The 23937-nt window shown below is 27.0% G+C and overlaps 2 protein-coding genes across 6 annotated transcripts; one reads left to right on the forward strand and one right to left on the reverse strand.

Moving 5' to 3' along the window:
• Nucleotides 1–581: 581 nt before the first annotated feature.
• On the reverse strand, nucleotides 582–14851 carry LOC107169153 (protein IWS1 homolog). Of its 5 annotated transcripts, none has more exons than XM_089216240.1 (12): nucleotides 14710–14851; nucleotides 12213–12270; nucleotides 7859–7983; nucleotides 5071–5454; nucleotides 4900–5012; nucleotides 4618–4820; nucleotides 4371–4521; nucleotides 4045–4257; nucleotides 3821–3983; nucleotides 3628–3739; nucleotides 1279–1396; nucleotides 582–1188 (listed from the first exon to the last, which is right to left on the reverse strand). In XM_089216240.1, the coding sequence occupies exons 2-12, from the start codon at nucleotides 12251–12253 to the stop codon at nucleotides 1066–1068; spliced, it is 1746 nt and encodes a 581-aa protein (XP_089072366.1). In that variant the 5' UTR covers nucleotides 12254–12270; nucleotides 14710–14851; the 3' UTR covers nucleotides 582–1065. The 5 variants fall into 5 exon arrangements, with proteins under 5 accessions (XP_089072366.1, XP_089072364.1, XP_089072367.1 ...); XM_089216238.1 differs by having other exon boundaries at nucleotides 7859–7986; XM_089216241.1 differs by lacking the exon at nucleotides 14710–14851 and adding an exon at nucleotides 13867–14078.
• An 86-nt stretch (nucleotides 14852–14937) lies between these two features.
• l(2)34Fd (nucleolar protein 10 lethal (2) 34Fd) lies at nucleotides 14938–23356 on the forward strand. Its single transcript, XM_015518820.2, has 14 exons — nucleotides 14938–15136; nucleotides 15609–15654; nucleotides 17882–18096; nucleotides 18164–18300; nucleotides 20915–21136; nucleotides 21196–21418; nucleotides 21488–21613; nucleotides 21699–21843; nucleotides 21909–22069; nucleotides 22134–22303; nucleotides 22420–22507; nucleotides 22601–22905; nucleotides 22989–23082; nucleotides 23155–23356. Exons 1-14 carry the CDS (start codon nucleotides 15086–15088, stop codon nucleotides 23299–23301), a joined length of 2130 nt encoding a protein of 709 aa, XP_015374306.1. The 5' UTR covers nucleotides 14938–15085; the 3' UTR covers nucleotides 23302–23356.
• The last annotated feature ends 581 nt before the right edge of the window (nucleotides 23357–23937 follow it).

Raw genomic sequence — 23937 nt, forward strand, 5'->3', positions numbered from 1 at the left:
TTTATCTATTATTTGTGACTCAGTTATGTAATATAATAACCATTCTTAATTTTTATAAAATATAAAATATTTTCATATGTTGTTTAGGAAAAAAATTAACTTAACGTATCAAATAAACTAATAAGTAACTGAATAACATTAAAAAAAATTAACTTGTTAGGTAGAAGTTACTTTAAAAAAAAATAACTTAATTTTTTACTTTTTATGTATGGTGGGGAGGGGGGGGGATAGTAAGATACCTAAAAGGGTAAATAACCAATTTATGAACCCTGTAATCTGTATCGTTATGTTTAATTTTCTTAACTTTCCATAAACATTATATTACTGGACTAGGCCTGTGTATAACATTACATTACAATCGGCAACAAAACATCTCACATTAATATAAGCTGCTTTGATGACAAAATACAGTAATCTGTATCCTATTCTACAACTCTGCTCTATCACATATATCGAGTGAACAAAAAGCATCCTCTACATTTTGATGCTTTTCATACACTCATTGCTTGACGCTTGACTAGTAGAATAAGATCTATGATTACTAATATCGTTATTTAAAAATTGTTATTCAATTGCTTAAATGCAATGCAGTATTACTTTTAATTATCAATATATTTATAATTTTTACATTTTTACATTTTTTAACCTGAACAAATAAAACTTAAGTATCAACTTCCGTACAAAAATTTATAAATAACACAAATTAAATTTAAAGATACTTTTATGTTTAATATTTTATTTTGTTCAACTACAATTAAACCTAATTTATTTCTTGACTGTATTCATAATGAATGAACTTAAAGCAACAATTATAATTACAAACTAAATTACAAACTAAATTATCAAAGAAACTTAAATTCATTAAAAATTTAGATATAATTGATTTTATGAGATATTTTAAAAATCTTATACAAATGTTAACTTATTTAAGTACTTAAAAGTAATATTTGTTTTATGGTTGATAAAACTTATTGTATTAAGTACTAAATCAATGAAAATATTCTAATTATAACACGGTTTTTACAATGATCTAAAAATCAGCATAGTTAAATTTTAAAAAAATATTTACAACCCCATTTTTCTCCCTTCTATTGATATCGAAACTGCACGCTTCGATTGGTTATTTCTCTTGCTATCCATATAGTTCTTTAAGTGTTTTTCAAAACGGTTCATTGGTCGCTTTACAGCCTAAATATTTCAAATTTCATTAATGGATTATTTATAAATTGTAAATATTTATTTAAACATATTAACTTATATTAATGTAAGTTATATTACCTTTGAAATATCAGCATCTGTCATTGACTTTGGTCTAACCACATAATCCTTATTAGAGGGAGTAGGTACACGGGCTCTGGCTATCCAACCTTTGTCTCCTGGTTTTAATGTTCTTGGACTAAATTAAAAAATTATACAACAATAATAAATGAATATAAATACATCCAACATGTTATTATTTATTAACTCATAAGTATTAAAATAAAATTTAACTGTAATAAAATAGTGCTTTAAAACCATATTTAAATCCACTAATTAACAAAAAATATGATTTTTTTTAGACATACTTCATAGAACATGGTTTTTAATTTAGGGGCCTTGCTACAACTGACAATTTTAGTTCAAAAGCACTAAAATTTTTATAAAATTTAATTTAATTTAAGTTGTTTGATTTTAATTTAGAAAAAAAGATTTGAATTTAACAGAAAAATGCCTATAGTTTGTATAGAACACTTCTTATTTTTAATACAATCATGATTTGATTAAATTCATATTTACAAGTGTTAAATTACAGTTGAAAATTAAATATAATAACATTTTTTTTAGAACTTAAATCAGACAATATTAATTAACTTTAATTCTATCAAAACAAACTAAATTTTAACATTTGTATAGTGTAATTTATATTTTTAATGAGTTATTGACACGTTAATATGAATGTTCATACGAGAGTGGCATTCGTCACTACCAGCATGAACCCCATTAACACAAATAAATTCAATTCAGTAGTGGTCTTGGTGGTTTGACAAGTTTAAGAGGCACCACTTCGCCTCAGTAATGCTCATACATCGCAACTATTTTTAATAATTTAATAATGGTACTATTTAGAATTTTAAAATCTGAATACATACTTAATTTTTATACAAAGTGCAACAGATAGAACTGACTTTTGGCCTAACTTTTTTCATATTAATATTTTTTAGTACTGAAAAAAATAAATAATTTAATAAAAAAAATGTTGGATAAATTTTAAATAGCCTTTTTGTTAATCAGATTATAAAAACAATTTTTATTGTAAAAAGATTTATCTAAGTCAAGTAGTTTATTTTTTAGAATGTTTTATAAAATTTAATATTTTTTTGGTTAAATTAACGCAATAACATTTTAAAAATATGGTTATTGAGAATTTGTTAACATGAGTATATATCTTAAATTATTTATTTATCATATAATATTAAAAAAAATTGTCATACGATCAATTGGCATATTTTTTTTTTTTTTTGGTCAGGTCTTTCTATTACACCCTGTATATTATAAGAAAGAATATATAATACATATCTTAATCCAAACTCCAAATGGTATAGATTTTAGATGCTCATAATCCGAAATATTTTTAGACTTCACATTGCAGTGATGTTATACATTTTAACACCACAGTGAAGATCGAGAATCGAGATTTACGACGGGCTCCGTTGCGGAAAACGTTGTCAGATGTGATAACTGACAGCAACCATGCAACCAGTCGGCTTTATAACGCGCTGTATCGTCAACCAGTAAGATGCAAAATACACAAATAGAAGTCAATATTGGTGTGTTTATAACACTATACGATCTCAATGGACTAGTGGTTCTCAAATGATGTGTTGCAAATTACCGTGAAACATGTCGTCAAAAGAAAAATTATTTATTTAGGTACGTGTTACGACTTTCAGAGTAAAAATATATGTCTCCGTGTCTCAATATTTTATCATTAGGCAGGCCCTATCTCTACTTGTTCATGTATTGTACACCTATGCGTTAACGCTGTAAGCTTATGGTTGCACCCAAGTAACAAAAGTGATCTACTCATAATTAACTAATATTTCCACTATATGATTTAAAGAATATCAAATATGTGTATCTCTTTATTATTTGAATTCTCCTGAAATACATTTTTTCCAAATTCTGTTTTCAAGGTATTTATATTTATATCATGAAGTATCAAAGCCAAACATGAGATAATTTTTTTTTTGGAGAGGGAAGTTGAGTATACCTTTAAAAGGCATACTAGAACCATTAATATGTGATATGGTTATATATAAAAAAAAAAAAAAACAAATACAAGGTAGACTGGTCTTGTAAACTTTTTCATTGTTCTCAATTTTAGTGGCCTATTAAAACTATAATTGCAAAATTCAAAATTAAGGAATGCAGTGGCTGACCTTGAATTCACGACACTTCTTGCAGTCTGGTTTATTATATATTAAGTGAACCACTATAATGCGACAAACTTCATGATAAATTTCAAGGTCAGTAGCTACTTTTTTTTTGAAAATGATATAGACAGTATAGTTAAATTATCGAGTACATAATAATCAAAGAAAAATAATTATTAATTAAAATGTATGTTTGCAAAAATGATGGAGTTACCCGTCATCATCATCATCATCATCGTCATCGGGTTTGTTATCATCAATACTTGAACGCTTCCGCCTAGGCATTTGTTCCAGATCTCGTTCTTCTCTTTCTTCTTTGGACATTGCTTTAAATAAAAATAATTAAAGTTAATTTTAAAAGCACAATATTTAAATGAAGAATAAATTATATTTTATCAACAATAGACCTTTAAAGTCTGTTGATAAATTGAAAATTGGACGAGCCCATTCATTTATAAGACGACCAGCACGTTCTCGATTTTCTTTAGTTTCTTTGGGGTGTCTATACAAATACATGACAGCTTTACCAATTCCGGAATACTTGAGAGTAGATTGTTCAATTGGAGGATACTGTAATAAAAACAAACAAATAAATAATATGAACTTAAATACTCTAGTACAATGGATTTACATCAGCTAAAAGTTTAATCAATGACTCGCGGACTTGCAATGAAGGCAAACTTCTGTCTGGCATAGGTGCTAACCAATCAGTGAAAACATTTAATACATTATGCTCAATAAAGGCCAACATCAAATTGTGTTTCTTTAGTTGTGATAGACATTTTGGAAGCATGGTTATTTTGTTAATTGCAGGTTTTCCTTCTTTGTTTAATTGTCGATCACACTAAATAATTCATGGAATAATTATAACACAAAAAGTTAAAAAATATTCAAGTTAAATAAATAGATTAAAACAATTTTGAATTTTTATTTGAATTCTATTAGTAATTTAGTTACTTCTGCTGCATGTTTCATATCTCCAATCAATCCAGCAATAATATCATCATTGTCATTAATAATATCTATATCCTTTCTACGGCGTTTCATTGATTGTTCTTCTTTTTTTCTCATCATCATAATCTCAAAATCTGATGCCGGATGGTTATCACTGCATAAATATGTATATTTTAAATTAGAAGGATATTTAGAAGAATGAATCCATTAGGTTATTTATGAAATAAATAACTTCAAACTGGGTTATTACCTATTCTGGTTATCAGGTTTTTCAGGATCATCGGGGTCATCAACGTTTTCATTGTTGGCATTACTTTTGCTAGCACTTGTTCCAATTTCTGCAATTGGATCATCTTCTTTATCGGAATCATCTGATAATTCTGGCAACACTTCAGCTACATCCAATACCTTTTCTGTATTTTCATCATCAGATATAGCGTGCTCCTTACGAACCTAATTAATTAAAATATCAAATAAAATATATATATAGTATATACATATTATATTATATAATTTAAATTATAATACAAACAATCGGACTCGTTACAGGTATATCTTTAACATCGTCATCTTCTTCAGATTCTGAATCTGACATAATTTTAACCTTTTTAAATGTTTTTTTCTTAGTTATATTAACCTCTGGTTCTAAAAAAAACATTGGGTTATAAAATTAATATCTATAATATATGTATATAATTATTACCTTGGTCATCATCAGAATTGTCCTCATTTTTAGTTGGCAAGTCGTCATCTTCAGAATCAGATACAATTTTACGTTTTATTTTACTTTTTTTGAAAGAAGAATGAGAATCCGCTGATGATACTGAAGATGATCTAGATTTAGATCTTGAAGGAGACTTTGATCTTGATTGAGTATGTAACATATCTCTTGATCGAGATTTAGATCTATCCCTAATACCAGAACCAGAAACTGAATGTGAAGAAGAACCTGACTGAGAAGATGATGAGTCATTAGAAGACTGAGATATGGATCTGGATTTACGCTCAATTGTCTTCACATTATTTGATATATTAACACTGTTATCATCAGTAGACGAAATAGATACTTCAGAAGAATTTAAAGCATCTAAAATAAATTAAATTAATCAGAATAAAATATATATTGTATAATAATTTATTGACCAACTATAATAGCTCATTTGGTTTATTAATTCTTGAATATTTTTTTTTGTAATTTCAAAATATATACATTTTAAATACTCAAGCAAAGACATACATCTCTCTTGTTTCAAATCATCAAATACTTTTGAGCTTTGAAATAGTAATTACACAGAAAACCAATCAACAACAAAAAGTTGATAATCTCAGGAATATATAAAATTGTTTGTCTAAATCCTTGGTAAAAATAGAGAGCATAGAGTACTATACGACATAGTATTGAGTATCTATGTAATAAATATTAAATCTAATTTGAATAACCCATACTACAAAAATTATTTTGTAATAAAGAAATGGACTGAACTATTCACTGTTATCAAACATGACAATTATAAATGTTGTTAAGTAATAACATTTTCAAATGCCTCAAATGCTGTGGCCGGTGTTGAAAATTTGAAATAGTATGTTATAAATACTGCTACTAAAATACTAAAATTTGAATTTATGATTTACTAATATTGAGAATTTTACAGATGAAATTTCTACGTCTCTTGAAAGTTGAAATTGGGCAATTATTCTTATAAGTGTTTTTATTGTTAAATATTGTACTATCAAATTGTCACACCACTATGGTAGAGTACTGATGTATCAGGTTCGAATAAAAATAATTAATTACTCTATGTGTCACTGTCTTTTACAAGGTTTTGTCTAGAGTGCATTTATATTGAGTCTATAACTTATTCAGAAGTTTTATAATAAAAGTATAACACTGGATTATAGGTACAATTTCAAAAATTTTCTTGCTAGCCAAGCTGAATAAATTTAAGTCCTTTAGTTGACTTTAAATCATTTTTAATATTAACAAATTTTAGTGATGGAAAAAATGACTGTTAAGTTATTCAACTAAAATGTATTTTTTCAAAAAATGTATATTTTACTTTTAACAATATTCTATAATATAATATAAAATAATATAATAGACACCATGGGGGATAGGCCATTTTTGGCCTACCGGGAAATTTTAAAAAGGGGCCCCACATGAAAAAGAATTTAATAATATATGATATTAAAAGGCCCCATTACCGAAATATGAAGGGAGCCCACCGGGAAATGCCCGGTAGGCCTATCCGCCCATGATAGACATTACAGATATTACTGATATCATACAAATAATAATTATTCAATCCACGATTATAATATACAGAGTGTCCCACAGAGATCTGACATTCTGACAAATGAAATAAATTTTGTTCTAATCAATATTTTTTAAATATAATCCATAGACACTTGCGCTACATTTTTAGAATACATTTTTTATTTTTTACTTTTTAATACTGAAAATAAAAAACTTAAAAATTGATACATTTTGTTTTCAAAATATTCAATAAAGCCAATTTGTAAATTTGATTTTCAGAAAAATTTATATGGTAAAAACTTATTTAAGTCAAAAGGCTGATTTTTTACAATTTTTTTAAAAATCAATATTTTCGTTAGGTAAATTATAGTAATTTATGGTTTATACATCACATATTATTAAAATAAATACAATAAAAAAAATAATTAGATTTTAAAATGCACTTATTTAAAAATGTTTTATAAAAAATTTTTAAAAAACTTTATTATTATTTGAAATTACAAGGTTTCTAACATAAACTAGATCGTAATTTACTTAACAAAAATTTTAAAAAATCAGCCATTTGACTTAAATAAGTGTTTTTACAATATACATTTTTCTAAAAATCAGATTTACAAATTGGCTATATTGAATATTTCGAAAAAAATTTTTATCAATTTTTAAGTTTTTTATTTTCAGTATTAAAAAATAAATATGTATTCTAAAAATGTAGCGCAAGTGTCTATGAATTATATTTAAAGGAAATTTTTTAAAAATATTGATTAGAACAAAAGTTATTTCATTTGTCAGAATGTCAGATATCTGTGGGACACCCTATATATATACACTAATTATAATATTTTTACTTTTAAAGTTATTTAAATAATTAACACTTTAATGAACCAGGGAATCTTCAATTCAAAATATAACCATCAGACTTATATTATGAGCTGGAATGCTATTCTGGTCTACTTTAAGCGCTAGTTTCAAAGTAATTGAGTCATAATGTTTTAGACTAACTCCTCTACAGTAATTAATATGTTTATTTAACTTCTTATTAACTGTTAGAAACATACTGTTTTACGCTCTATTAAAAAGAATATTTTTATACAACAATTTCATAAATATAAATTGAAAAAAAATATTTATAATTTTACATTTAAATTTTGACAGGTTACATATAAAAATTAAGGTATTTGTTTAATTAATCTTAAAAGTAAATTTTAAGAACCAAGATAATATAAATCATTAATATTACCTTTACTTTTTAACAATACATCATCAGTAGTACTTGAAACAACTTGATATGAATCAGTATCACTATCATTAGTTTCAGTAACATCAGATTCTGTTTCAACTGACTGTGAACTCATATTTTGACTGCTTCTAAAATCAAACATCAAGTTTGCTGGTAATTAAGTAATAGATAAAACACTATCACACTTTCTAATTAGTTATAAATTATAATATAATAACGGTGCAATTACATATTCAAATAAATAAAATATAATATTGATTACACCTCAGTAATAATTAATATATATACAAAGTGTATCAGACAGAACCAACAAATGGAAATAATTATTTAAATAGTTACAACTGTCAGTGTCTAGAAATTTATAGGCCTTAAGCGATGCAAAATATCCTTTTATTACCACATACTGGGATAATAAATCATGTAAATTATATGGTCCATTTTTTTCTGTTTAACAAGCAAATTTCTTGTAATTTTTTCTTTTATATTCTTTTATCTATGCTATTTTTATTCTAGCAGAGATATTTTTTAAAAAATAACAAAAGTCAATACATCTCAAGTTATTATTATTTTTTATTTCAAAGAACTTAAAAATTATCTGAATAGTAAAATATTTGTACTGGTCGTTAACAGTGGTGTATTGGAGGGTATAAGTATCAGTTTACTAATTTAGTGTATAGTGTATACCCTGTACAATTACTAGAGATACATAGATATACCCATGTATATCTTCAAAATTAATCAAAAAATAATAATCTATCTATACGAGTATAATATAAAGGAATTTGTCCTCCGAACTCTGAAGGGATCACTGTAGAGCCCAACCACAGGGCAGATCTGCTTGAAATTTTCAGGGTGGATTAATATTATAATTTCACTGAGCTTTTAGAAAGGATTTTTGGTAATTCAACCCCTAAAGGTAAAATTAAGTGGTTGTAAGTATACAACAGTGGCGCCATCTATCAAGCAATATATAATATTATTAATATTATATTTATTTGTTTATATTATTAAATTATTATTATTGATTAGAGGTTTTCATTGGCAATATAATATGGGCATAAGATATAATTTATTATTCAGCTATTTTTTTTTCATTTTCATTAATAAAAAATGTCATCTATTGAAGAAATTACTGTGAATGAAATGTTGACATCACAAATAGTTACCAATTACCGGTTAGGCTACCATACGAATATATACTGGTAATGGTGCCTGCCTTTTCCGTTTATTTTATCAGAAATAATCAAAAAAAGCTTAGAGCAGATAAATATATTTATTTAAAATATGGCGTTTGAAGACAAGATGTTGAAGCAGATAAAATTGGAACATTAGTTGTGTTGCCATCATTTTTTATAGGAGGTCCACGATATATACATGAACGATCCCAACATGTACGGACGTATGTTTGGCAGCTCAGATTTATTCATCACTTTTACGTGTAATCCAAAATGGCAAGAAATCCAAGAAGCACTTCTACCAGAACAAAAACATTACCATCGCCCAGACATCAATGCAAGAGTTTTTAATTTAAAAGTTAACAAGTTAATGGATTTGTTGAAAAAAATTGATTTGTTTGAGAAATTGAGGTGTCATATATATTCCATTGAATGGCATAAGCGAGGCCTTCCTCACATACACATATTGCTATGGTTGGAGAATCGAATATCATCAGATATGATAGATAGATTTGTGTGTGCTGAGATTCCAAATCCAGTTATAGATCCTTTATTGTACGAGATAGTAAAAAAAATATATGTAAGTGGCAGGTTTATCAGTAGTTCCGAAACAGCTTGGAAAACTATACATGATAGGTTATTACTCATCTTGAATTGCTTGATATTACTCATCTTTATGTTCACCTAGAAATGGATGTGTTACAGCAGATAATGTCACAGAAAGAATAGAAAATCCACCTACAACTACTCATCAGGCTTTTTTCTGATATGTCAAACCAATGATTTTGCAAGAAAATTGGTTTATCCACAAGTTGCTTCGTATTATGTGTGGATAAATAAGAAATTTGTTAGACGTAAATAAGGCCAGAATTTTGCGGGTTGGTCAAGAGTCAAAAAGATACAGCTTTGGGTAGAGTTAATACAATCCACCTAAACAATGTTGAATGTTACTATCTTCATCTTCTTTTACATCATATAAAAGACCCAACATCATATTAATTTCTGAAGACTGAGAACAACATCGAATATCCGACATTTCAAGCAACATGCCCTTGGATTATTAGAAGATAACAATCATTGGAATTCAGCTTTAGAAGAAGCAGCAGTATATCATTTACCTAATAAAATGAGAGAACTATTTGGTGTAATAATAATATTTTGCAATCTATCGGACGCTTCAAGGCTTTGGAATAAGTATTAGGACGATCCTTCGAACGATATCCGGCGACAATACCATAGACAACACATGGAAAATAATATAACAAACGATGAACTTTATAATAAATGTTTGGTGTTAATTGAAGATTTTGTTTTGAATCTAGGTGGAATGAGCTTAAAAGAATATGGTTTGCCAACTCCAACTAGATCCTTGCCTTGTGGGCAGGCCCGGATTAAGATCTACAGTGCCCATAGGCTGTAAAAAATTTGGTGCCCCTATTTAAAAAAAATATGGTACACATTTTTCTACTCGACACTTGATTAAATAATAAAATATTATTTTAGGTTTATTAGCCACAATATGTACATGTATATAATATGAATTTCGTCAAAACATTTTAACTTCTAAGTAGTTTGAAAAAAACCAAAATTTTTTGAAAATTGTAAGGTGCATTATCATTGCTATTTTGACATTCAGTGGAAATTTCATGTATCAGAGGCTAATTTTTTTTTTTAGTTTTCAATTTTTCCAGACGCAAAAACTATTGGAAATTTTTTTTACTTTTGAACCCCTAAAGTATCAACTAGTTTCAATTTCCAACTAGAAAATATGCTGTTTAAGAAAAATGAAGCATTTTTATTGTTCTCAATAATTACTAGGGCTCAGATTTATATGTATTTATACAGCAAAAATAAATACGTGCTAATAAATTCATAATATGTTATCAAATAAAAAAAAAATTATAATAATGATGATGATATTATAAAATGTAATAAGCCGGGCTAAGGAATTATAAGCACTTAAAATAATTAAAATAACCACTTAAAACAGCATTACAAGCACTCAAATCAGCATTTAAAAACCTTAAATTTAAGCAAAAAATATTTAATCAAAAAAAAATAATAATAATAACCATAAATTATACCTAAGATAGGACCTAAAATAATTTCTGTGAAATCCAGTTCTATTTTGAGCGTTGGAATATTTTTGTTAACTTTGCAACGATGCAGCGGACATCAACAGACTATGTGACAAAGTAGATAAGAAACAAAGACAAACTAATTCAAGTAGGTAAGATAATAGAATTATTTTTAATTTTAACTTTATTAAATCACAAATTCTGGGATAAAAATATTGAAAAATGCTGAGTTAGGTCTATGGCCTATGTCATCATTCATAGTTAACCAGAGATTAAGCAAACAGCAAAAATAAACAAATACTGGAACTTTTTATTAATTCGTTGAAAAAAGCACTTTCAAATTCCATAATTGAACGTGTTGTAACATGGCATACACTTCCATAGTACTTTGCTACATTTTATGTCAAACTATAAAAATAAGCAATTACTATGTCTTGAGCCCTGGTAATAAGAATAAAATATATTAATTATCTTGGTTTCAATTTATAAGAACATGCAGCATTTTCAAATTTTCAAATTCTTGGGATCCAGCGATCTAATTGATTCTGTTGTGAAATACCTTAACACTTCCAGCATTACCTATAGGTTTTATACTAGTATACTACTCATAAATAACAAACAACAAACACACATTAAACTTTACTGTTCATCGCAGTGTTTGCTTGTTTGTTGTGTGATAGTCATTTGTCAACCTAAGAACACTATGATATGATATCTGATATTTCAGCCAATAGAATATATATATATATATATTATATAGGCTTCTAATCACTTTAAATTCTAAAGAAACACATCAAAACACTAAAATTGTCTAAAAACGAGAAAAAATGTATTATTGTGAAACATGTAAAAATTTGTAAAATCAAATATAGCTAATCTTACAAAAAATCTTGAGAAAATAATTGAATACTTTCGAAATGAGTTCGAATTTCATTTCATTTTGAAATGAAATTTCACGGTGAAAATATGTATTTACATATAAATCAGAGTCCTACTGATGACACACGTATACTTTTGTAAAATAAATTCGTGCTTCATTAAAATTAAAATTTAATAAATATAAAATATTCTTATTAAGATAGTGGATACTTAATTACTTACGCTGAATTATTTGGAATGGAATGTGGATATACGTGTCTCATTATACAAATTGTCCAAGCTGAAAGAAAAATTTAAATAATATATATATATATATATTATTGCAACTACAAACTAATTAAATTAACCTGATATAAATTAACATTTTATAATAAATACCCAGACTAGAACAGATACGTAGCCAAGGGAGAGAGGCAGAGTGGGCCAGGCCTACCTTAAATTTACTCTGGACCCCTAAATTCAAAATAAAATAATAATAAAAAGGTCAGCAATTTTTGGTCTCCTAGTCAGTGGCGTGGTGAACGACGTTTACCTAATGCAATTGCTTAGCCCTAGAACAAACATTCAAAATTTGTATACAGAAAATTATACCTTTATGGAGGGGGGGTCATAGTATAAATAATTTGCTTAGGGTTTGAAAGATGTTTGCCACGCCACTGCTCCTAGTAGACATTTTCTGTCTATGTGCTTAAAGAGTTATATTTAATATGATTTAATTAAATATTATAAAACAGTAAATGGGGGAACTATGGCTTTTAAGGGGGAGGGGTAATATGAATATTTGTCAATGATAGCGAAAAAAATATATATTTATAACTTGAAAGTTTATAACAAAATGTAATGTTTCCTTAGTTTCTTGGATATTAAAGAAAATAGTTAATAATAATATGAGATACTTAATATTTAAATAAATACATTTTTAATTTTTTTAAATTTAAATTTAACCAAACAATCAAAACAGGTACTTGTAAAGTAATATTTTTTTTACTATGATTGATATATTTTAGTAATTTCATCTAATAAAACTTATTCAAAATATTTGTAAAATTATAATATATATATATTATCATATTAATTACTAAGATATTTATTATTTTTTTTTTTTTAATAATTTTATCTGATTTGCCTATATATAAGATTGTGTTATTGAAGATCAAATACATTCAAGCTTTCATTTAACACTAAAGGTACTTGCAGGGAAAATGTAAAATAATTGAATTTTCGTAACAATTACCAAAAAAAAAATACATTTAATAAGTTAGAAGTAGAATTTATTTGTTTCAAAAATTATTTTCCTTATATTATTTAAGACGCCTATGCTAAGTAATTAAAAAAATAATTTTCAAGATATGTTTTTTATTTTCCTATACCCCTAAGCCTGTGAATAATATTGACATACTTGCCCATTCAACCAAGTCACACATTACAAATTTTAAAAAAGGTTTTTTACATTGCTTTATGCACCTAATAATATGAATTAACTGATATCCATGGCATCTTTTTCATGAATAAATTGCATACCACTATCACTGCAAGGCAATATACATAAAAGTCCAACGAAGAATACAGAAGTATATCCTCGAATATTTTTAAACAGTTAGAAAGTTTTCTTGGCTAGAAAATATTGTAACAACAAGCTAGAGTCTTAGTTAAAATTTGGAGACATTGGTAGTAATACCACTCAAGTCATAGAAAAACTGTTTCACATCGTATGAATATTGTTTTTAAGTTTCATAATCTAGTAAACTAAATCTTATTTAGATACTACAACAATAGTATAGAGAGTATAGAAACAAACAATCTTTTTTTAAGCAACTCCATTATTACAAACAATAAAAAAATATTAGTTTAATCAAATGATATCAAACCTACTCACAATTTGAAAATAGGTAGCCAGGTTTGTTTTTACAAAACAACAATGTCTTGATAAATGGAATTTAAAAAAAAAGTGCAAGATTTTAAATACGCCAACGTAATTTAAACAATTAATTTGTCACTGTACAGTAAGATAGTTTATAACTATAATGACAATAATAAGTGGGTTTTTATTATTGGTATAATGTAATAACAGACGGCAACAAAAATAATGACAACAATAAGAAATTTTCAATATTCCAGGGAGTAGTTATCAGTTTTTTATTGACACGAACGCCTAAAAGTCCAATAATGATAATCACAATAATAATTAATAATTATCGTCCGTAGTGGGGACGTCGTTGTTTGCACTACGGTGCATTATGAAGAACCACGCATTGTGCGAAATAAAAATGTTTGACAGATAAAATATTATGATAAATATTAAATAATGTCATAACATTAAATTCATAACATTCGACGACAAGGAGTCATGGAATAACGAACTCGGAAAGGAAAATGATGAATACAACACCGTTTAGCGTAGTAGCTCCTAAATGAAAACATAAAAACGATTCATTCATATTTACAGATCGAATCTTACAAAAAGTAGTTGTAGTCGTCTTCGTTTCTTTGGCGCTATAGGGCATAGGCATTCGCGTATGGTACGATGATTAAAACAGTCAATCAAAAATCGACTGCTTAGTGCTTATAATAACATTTTGATTTGAAACTTTCACAACTATTATGAGGATAATAATCGTAATTACTTATTTCTAAAAATCTTAACATCGCAATCCAGGAAAAATAATTGTTTCAATAATCAATACCAATACGATAGTTAATAATAATATTAATTGCTTACCTCTCGGGTCATAGATTCGACGTATCTGTTCACGGACGTGTTCGAGTTTTGACTTAAGGATGTTTTATTTAAATTGATTTACCTTTTAAGATCGTAAAAATAACTGATACTAGAACATGGTGCCATAAGGGATGGGTACAGTTAGATGATAAATCATAATGGATAATAGTTAAATAATATAATATTTGTTATCAAACGCTGTAGTGATTCGTAATCGATATAATCTGATAACACACGTTGGCCATGTGTTTGTCGTTACTTGTTGTCTGTGTGACTGTGTCTACAACTCTATCGTCAGAAGTTAAAAATGTGTTTGAAACTCCTTCAAAGTTTAGTGTTTAAAACGATACAGTAAAAACAGTAATATCCTTAAGCGATGGACAGCCCATTAATTTACAATCTAAGCTGTGGAAAATCATTGCCAGAAGTGAGTTGATTTCCTATAACGTGAATTCACGTTGACACAGAATGTTTTGTATTTCAATATTTAACCTGTATACTTTATACCCATTAATTCAATGCATAAATTAAATAAAAACCATGTCACTGTTTATTCTTATAACATAAGACCTTTTTCAAATAGATCATCAATATTTTAATATTTAAAGTTTTAACTGCGTAGTTGTGTATTATGCATCTACATAAAACAAATTTAACAAAACCAAATTAGTTCATTAAAAACTATTGATACTCAATTATTTAATTCTAATTTTTAATTAATTATACCTAACATTTTTCCTATTTTAAGCTTAAAAATTATATTTTTTTAAATTGCCGCATTTAGTATATTTTATTTTATATGTACATTTATTGTAAAATAATTATTGCACCTACTATATAGAATATTGAAAAATATTTATAATTTAATATAATATTATGTATTTTCCAAATTGTTATAGTGGCTTTCCGAAAGAAAAAGAAGAACATTATTAAAAAAAAATCCTGGTAAGTCAAAAAAGTTATATCTCAATTAATATCTTTTAATAAACTTTTGAAAAAAAAATGTAGAATTACCAAAAGAGTTATCGACAAAAATGTGTAAATATTATTAATGATTGTCCTCTAAGTATTATTTCAGTACAAAGATAATAAATACAAATACCATTTTCAATTATTATAATATTCACTTTTAATCTTATGATTTAGTTCTAATCAATGATACCACCAACATTTCTATAAAAACCTAAAATGATATTGTTACTGTATTTCTTAATTCTAAGTAAATGTTAGCATCAACAGAATTTAGTTAGTTTTATTTATATTCAGAATTTTCAGATTTCAATTCACTTGCAGTTGAATTACTATTTTAATAGAGGTAATATTCATCCGTATCAAAATAACCAACAAAAATTCTCTAGACATAATCCAATTTTAGCGCATTTTCACCAAATATTTTGTTTTTGGTAACTTTGCCAATAAGGCTGCTATAAATATTTAATATTTCTGATGCGTATAAATAGTTAAATTTTTTATTAATTAGGATTATATTTATACTGATTCATGTAAGTTTTATTTTTTTCATTCCATAGAATGAAATATATCTACAACTTAAATTATTTATGAATTTTAATTGGTTATTAATTAATGTATTAAGGTATTTTGATAATTATTAAGGGTCGGGCCACACATAGCGGTCGAGCCGCAGCGGTTCAACCGCTCAACAAATTTAAAATTTTAAATGCAACCGCCTGATATGCGTTCACACTTATGCAGTTCAGCCGCGGAAATTGCTGCGGTCGAAAAGTCGACCGAAACATGTCACGGTTGACCCGCGTGCGGTTCGACCGCCCAAATGATCAAAACAAACTGTTTTGAATTAGTCCGTTCACACATAGTCGTGGTTCATAACCGCTGTTCATTTTTTCAAAGATCATTTGTATTAAAAACAAAGAATTCCAATAGTGGGGCCTAAGGTTTCTAGTAACTTTCATAACTTAAAATTACACTGTTTTTTTATTTGTAAAAAAAACTGATGTTTTAAAATATAATTTTAATTTTTTTTATCAAATCTATTATAAAATATATAAAAATCTGGTGTATTTTCTTTTGGAACAGCGTATAGAAGTATGTTTGTATATAAAGTAAGTATGTAATAATATAATAAAATGTATAAATGCCTCACTTAATAAAGATAATATACTTACTACTTAGATATAATTAATTTTTCATGGATTTTTCATTACGAGCATGTCAACTGTAGTATATGGTACTATTAATTACTAAGTTTTAAAATATAATAATTTTTCTATCACCCAATACTTTGGTATAACCGCACGCGGTTTGACCGCTCATATGTCAACGGTAATCTGGCGGTTGAACCGCTGCGAGTCGACCGCTATGTGTGGCCCGACCTTAAAAGTTAATTTTAGCCCACTGGTTGAATATGGCGTCAAATGAAATTTTTAACTGAGAGCATTGACTAGCCAATCACTTTAAACAACTGTGAAATGAGCTTAACTAATTATTTATAAATAACTTAATGACATTCTTGTGTTTATTAAAATTATAGTAGAATAACTCGATATTTTAGGTGCTCTATTATTTATCCACCCACCTAATTTTCAAGACAGTTCAATTGAACTACCTGAAAAGTATATACCATAGTCGGCACCAAAGTAACTAGGAAAGATACTTAAGACTTAGCCTCCCTAAAATCTGATCACTCTTGCTAATATTTAAGTCAATCCAGAAAATAATGAATTGTTTTTTAAAAACAAAAGTAAAAATTTAGATTTTTTAATTTTTGAAAACAAAATTTTCTTTTAGTTGTTTGATTAATACTTAAATGTAGGAAATTATTTAATACTTAATTCTTTAACAGTTATTTCTTTTTGTAAAATTAGTAACTTTTTTGATAGTTATGAAATTTAATTTGATACAGATTAAAATTATTCACTTGACTATGATTCATATATAATGTATATAATATGTTTTAGCTTTCCTGTATACTAACCTTACATGTTTTATTTTGTTACATTTATGTAATTAATGTATTATTCATAATATCCATGTAAACTTTAATATTTATTCACTTAAAAAAAATAAAACCACAAGTAATTATTATAACAATATTTACTCTTATAAGAATTATTAAAAACTATCATAATGTCACATATTAAAAATTGTTGTTGTTTTTTTTTATTTGTTTAAATGGTATACTTTATTTTTTTAGAATTGAAAAGGCGAATTGAATTATTACAAGATTTTGATATGCCTGGTCTTAGTACAACAGTCAAAGTAACACCAGATGGTCAATATATCTTGGCTACTGGTATTTATAAGCCCAGGATTAAGTGTTTTGATGTCAACAATTTAGCCATGAAATTTGAAAGATGTTTTGATTCTGAAGCTGTTACTTTTGAAATACTCTCAAATGATTATAGCAAAGTAAATACATTATGGTTATTAAAATAATGTAAATATATATATGTTATTGTTTTATGTCTTATTTAAGTTTGTGATCTTACAATGTGACCGTTATGTTGAATTCCATTCTCAAGAAGGACGCTATTATCGATTACGCATTCCAAAATTTGGTCAAGATATGAAATATCATTTTCCAACATGTGATTTATATATTGGAGGAAATAGGTAAATATTGTATTACTATCTGTACTATTGTATTATATTTAAGATTGACAGTAATGTAATAACAAAATATTATGTAAATCCTAGACATATGTCTACAATAATTGTAACTTGGGTTCGCCCATTAAAATATACAAATTAATTTTAATTATTAAATAAATAGTAAATTAGTCATTAGGCTTAATTATAAATAAAAGTAACTAGAGCTCGAATATAAATGACAAAAATTTTATTAAAATATACATTTAAAAAAGTAAAAATATGCAATTGTATGCCATAAACTATTTTAAATATACCTATTTTTTCAACTAATTAATGCAAAAAAGGGTTAATATAAATTCAAAAAAAAATTATATACTCTTTTAAATGTGTATTCAAAATTAGTTTATTATAAAATACACGAGACACGACTAATAAATATGAAAAAAAAACTGATTTTAATTAGGTTGGTAGTTTTTGATCTATCAAAATTTAAAAGATTTTTTACAATCCAATAATATGTTTTTATAGATAAAAAACAACCACTCCATGTCTAGAGAGTTGATTGGTGCAAACTTAAATTCAACACTGTCATTAATTTCCATAGCCCATGCGCTGCTGGTTTATAAATATCTAATCTCCTAATTTTATGAGTATAATTTTATGTTACTCATAAACACAATCAGATTAGTGATCATTTTTTTTTATTGAAATATAACAAATAAACGATGAAAAATAATGATAATGCTCATCTGCTCTATAACTGTCGCCACTCACTTGCATTCCCAATCTATCTTTTATGCAGATACGCCTTTGATAATGGTATATTTCCCGATGTATGGAAAATTTCTTCAATTACCCCCAATCTCAAATCTGGTGACCCCTCTTTAGTCAGCAATTATCGACCAATCTCAATCTTACCGCATCTAGCTAAACTATTCGAATTAGTCGTTTATCGTAATATTAAAAGGTGTTTTAATCATATTTTAATTGATGAGCAACATGAATTTTGCCCAAGAAAATCTACCATCACTAGCAGTGTCATTTTTACGACGTTCATTGCAGAATGCATCGAATCTGGTTATCAAGTCGATACTATAACAACGGATTTTAAGAAGGCTTTTGACACTGTCAGTCACAATATATTAATAAACGAACTTGAAAGCATGGAAGTTGGTAACCCACTATTATCTTGGCTTAAATCGTACATAACTAGAAGAAACCAATTCGTATCGACACTGGGCTCCTCTTCAAAAACATTTGAAACAACTTCTAGCGTACTCCAGGGCGGCCACCTAAGCCCACTACTATTTTCACTTTTTGTTAACTCTATCTCCATACGGCTTAACCAAGTAACATTTTTGTTGTATGCGGATGATATAAAGATATTTCATAAAATTAAATCCCCTTCAGATTCCTCCCTACTTCAGAATAAATTAGACATTTTTACAGAATGGGTCTCTCATTTAGATTTAACTCTAAACCTTTCTAAGTGTAACGTTATTTCCTCCTCCAGATCTTTAACTCCAATTTTAACCACATACTTTCTTAACGGCACAGAACTTGAATGAGTTTCCTCCATTAAGGCCCTTGGTATAATTTACTCGCCTAATCTATGTTTTAGCACTCACATAAATTCGATGGTTAATAGTCTAGACTTAAAGTCCTCGGGTTCATCATACGTAATACTACATTATTTAAGTCGGTTGGATGCCTTTGTACTATATACTATACCCTTGTCCGCTCTCTTCTTGAGTTTGGATCTGTGGTCTGGCAACCGTATTTAGTCAAAGACCAGCTACGACTAGAACGTGTCCAAAATAAATTTCTAAACTTTATTGCCTTCAAAATGAACATTTATCACGAAAATCATGATTATAATTATAATCTAACATAAGGCAAGTTTTGAACATCCCAACTCTTACCTCTCGTCGTGCAAAAGCAGACTTAGCCTTTCTAAACTCAATTCTAATTGGTTCTTTGGATGTTCCTGATATCCTTGCAGCCATACCATTCCGAGTTCCTTCTCATTCTTCCAGAAACCAATCACAATTTTATGTCCCAACCCACAAGACCTCTTATGGGCACAACCACACTCTATACCACATGCTCAGAGCTGCAAACAACCAATAATCCTTAGGCCACTAATTATACTTCATTAGCATGTATAGGGTATACATTCAGGGTGAATCATTTATACTTTTATCTAAATTATTTATGTATTCTACCTTACTGTACTTATACCATATTTGTAATACTATGTAAAATTGCAGTTTCGGCGTTTAATTAACAACAATAATAATAATATGGACAATTTTTAATATTATAATTATAATTTATAGTATATATGCTAAATAATCTATAAATAATCAATATGCTTAAAATTAAAATGACAAATTTAATATGCAAAAATTTGTAAAAAAAGTTTACATATTAATAATTTAGACTTCATGAATTGAATTTGTATCATACTCAGGTATAATTCTGGCTTCGCAAAAAAAAAAAATTATGCCATAAACATTAGAGCTTTAATAATAACCATATTTTATAATAAATTAGAATAATAATTATCATAATAAATGAAATTTTCTACTCATCCTAATTTCTTAATTAATATTATGTATAATATTTTTTTCAGTTCAGATATTTACAGATTAAATTTAGATAGAGGACAGTTTTTAAATCCATTTGTATCTAGTGCTGGCGATGAAATTAACAAATTAGCCATAAACCCTGTACATAATATGCTTTTATCTGGCACTAAGGAAGGAAAAGTGGAAGCGTGGGATCCTAGAGCTCATGTCAGTATTGGAGTTCTAGATTGTGCTCTAAGCTCAGTTACAAATGACACAAATGTTGCGTAAGCTAAATAATAACTTTTATAGTTCAATTGATTAACTGTAAAATCATTTATTTTAGTGACAACGGATTTCCATCTATAACTGCACTGACATTTGAGAATGCTTTAACATTGGGTGTTGGTACTGCCACAGGCCAAATACTTTTGTACGACTTGCGCTCTAACAAACCATTTAGAATTAAAGATCATTTGTTTGGGTTACCTATTAGAGATATTGCATTCCAAGATGAAAATGTATTATCTATGGACTCGTCTTCTGTGAAAATCTGGAATAAGAATACTGTGAGCATTGTTAATTAATAATAAAACTTTTATAATATTAATTTAAAAAAAATATATCTGGTTTAACAGGGTAAATTATTTGCTGCTCTTGAATCTGGTAATGATACGCAATTTAATAACCTCTGTGTTATTCCACAAACCGGAATGATGTTCATTGCTAATGAAAACACAAAAATTCAAACACACTACATACCGGTTTGTTTTTTTAAACCTAGTTTTATTTTACTGATATTTACTTATTACTTAACATAAAATCTAATATATGTCTATGCATGTTTAGAGTTTAGGTCCAGCTCCGAGATGGTGTGGATTTTTAGATGCTTTAGTTGAGGAATTAGAAGAAACTAAAAAAGAAACTGTCTACGATGATTATAAATTTGTTACTCGAAATGAACTAGAAGAACTTGGTTTATCACATTTAATAGGTAATATACATTTTTTAATCTATTGAATTATATAATACTTCATGAAATAAAAATGTGATTTTTAGGAACAAACTTGTTGAAAGCATATATGCATGGATATTTTGTGGACATCAGATTGTACAGAAAAGCTAAATCTGTCGCGGAACCATTTGCTTATGAAGAATATCGTAGGAAAAAGATAAGAGAAAAAATTGAATCAGAAAGAACTAATCGTGTCCAAGTTCAAGTATAAAAATATTAACTTGATAATAAATGAACTACACGTACTAACATAATTTAAATATTTTCAGAAATTACCTGCTGTTAATAAAGAACTTGCTTTGAAATTAATAAATGACGAAAAAGAAGGAAGGAAAAATAATAAATCCAAACATACCACTAGTTTATTAAAAGATGATCGGTTTAAAGCATTGTTTGAAAACCCATCTTTCCAAGTTGACACAAATGCTGAAGAATATAAGTAATATATTATATTTAACTGTATAAATTAAATTTAACTTAGTTAGCATCAGCGATACATGAATTTAGATAATGCTTTGTATTTTAATCTAATTACATTTGAATATATCTATATAGGTTATTGAACCCAGTTTTGAAACGATTAGATAAATCTAAGCAAAAAGAACTAGAGTCACAAATTCAAAAACAATTTGATCCAATTGAAGTAAATAGATTTAATTTTAATACAATATTTCTTAAAAGATAAACATTAACTTACTGTTATATTTAAAACAAACCTAATTAAATAATTTCATAGGATGAAATTGAAGGAAAACCTAGTTCAGAAGAAAGTAGTGATGAGTATAGTTCAGACGATGACCAAAAATGGGCTAAGGAATTGAAGTCTGAATACAGATCAGCTAAAAGAAGAAGAATAGCAACTGAGCGTGAGGAACGTAATAAAACAGAAAAAGATAGTAATGATGACAATGATAGTGATGATAATGATTTAAGTGTACAAAGTGAACGTGCAATAAAACCACCAAAATTCTATGAAATTAAAGAAGGAGAAGAATTTGTTGGGTCTAATAATAATAGATTAAATTTAATTCAAAACTCTAGGTAATACATTCAACAAATTAAAACAATTATTACCCATTAGTAACTTTTATTATAATTGTAATGATAAAATTGTTATATATCAGTGCAACATTGGGTGAAAGAATAAATTCAGAACATTTCAATTCAGTGAAAATGCTATCTAGTGGTAATCGGCAGTTCACATTTTCTACACAAAAGGTATATACAAAATAAGTATTAATTTTATTACTAAGCTTCATTGCATATTGACATATTTTACTGTTATTGTAGGAAAAGAAATATAAGAAAGCTGACATAGAAGCAGAAAAACACAAAAAAGAAAGGCAAAGTGTAATGAGAAAAGGTCCTAAAAACTTACGTAAACCTAAGTTTTATGCTGGTCCTAAAAGTAAAACTTTTAATAAAAAAAGGAAATGATTTCATTTCATTTGTGACAAATAAAATAAACATAATTTTTTTATTATTATTATTATATATTCTTCAATACAATTATTTATTTTATAATTTTTAACAATGGCATACTTGAGTTAGGTGTCAATTTTTATATTTCAAACAATTCCTTGGGTTTTTTTTATAAGAAATATTATTTAATGAGATTCAAATATCAATAATATTTATAATAATAACACGAATCGAAAAAAAACAAGTGTAAATCCCTTACAACAATAGTTATAACTTATCTAAAATATAAAATTAAGGACAGCTTTTATTAAACATACATTTTTGGATAAAAATAATTTTTAATGTAGTAAAAGTTGAGACCTTAAAAAAAAATTTCATTTAAATAAAATCAGTCAAAAATGGAGGGTCATTAATAATTCGATCAATAATAAAAAATAAATCAATTCAATTTTATAGAGAACAGTATAAATCATCTATTGAGCCTCAATTTGAGAGGCAATTCTTCAAATGTTAATTGTACAACAAATTGTATAACAATTGTAAAAATTGTCCAAACATTTTTATCCTTTAAGTCAGAAGTTTCCAAACTGTGATCACACAATTATATTTTTAGTGGGTTACATTAAGTTTTGAAATATTCATATATTTTTA

This window comes from Diuraphis noxia, unplaced genomic scaffold (genome assembly GCF_037042655.1).
Source record: "Diuraphis noxia isolate RWA-SAM2 unplaced genomic scaffold, SU_Dnox_SAM2 contig0001, whole genome shotgun sequence".
In the NCBI taxonomy this organism is placed as follows: domain Eukaryota; kingdom Metazoa; phylum Arthropoda; class Insecta; order Hemiptera; family Aphididae; genus Diuraphis; species Diuraphis noxia.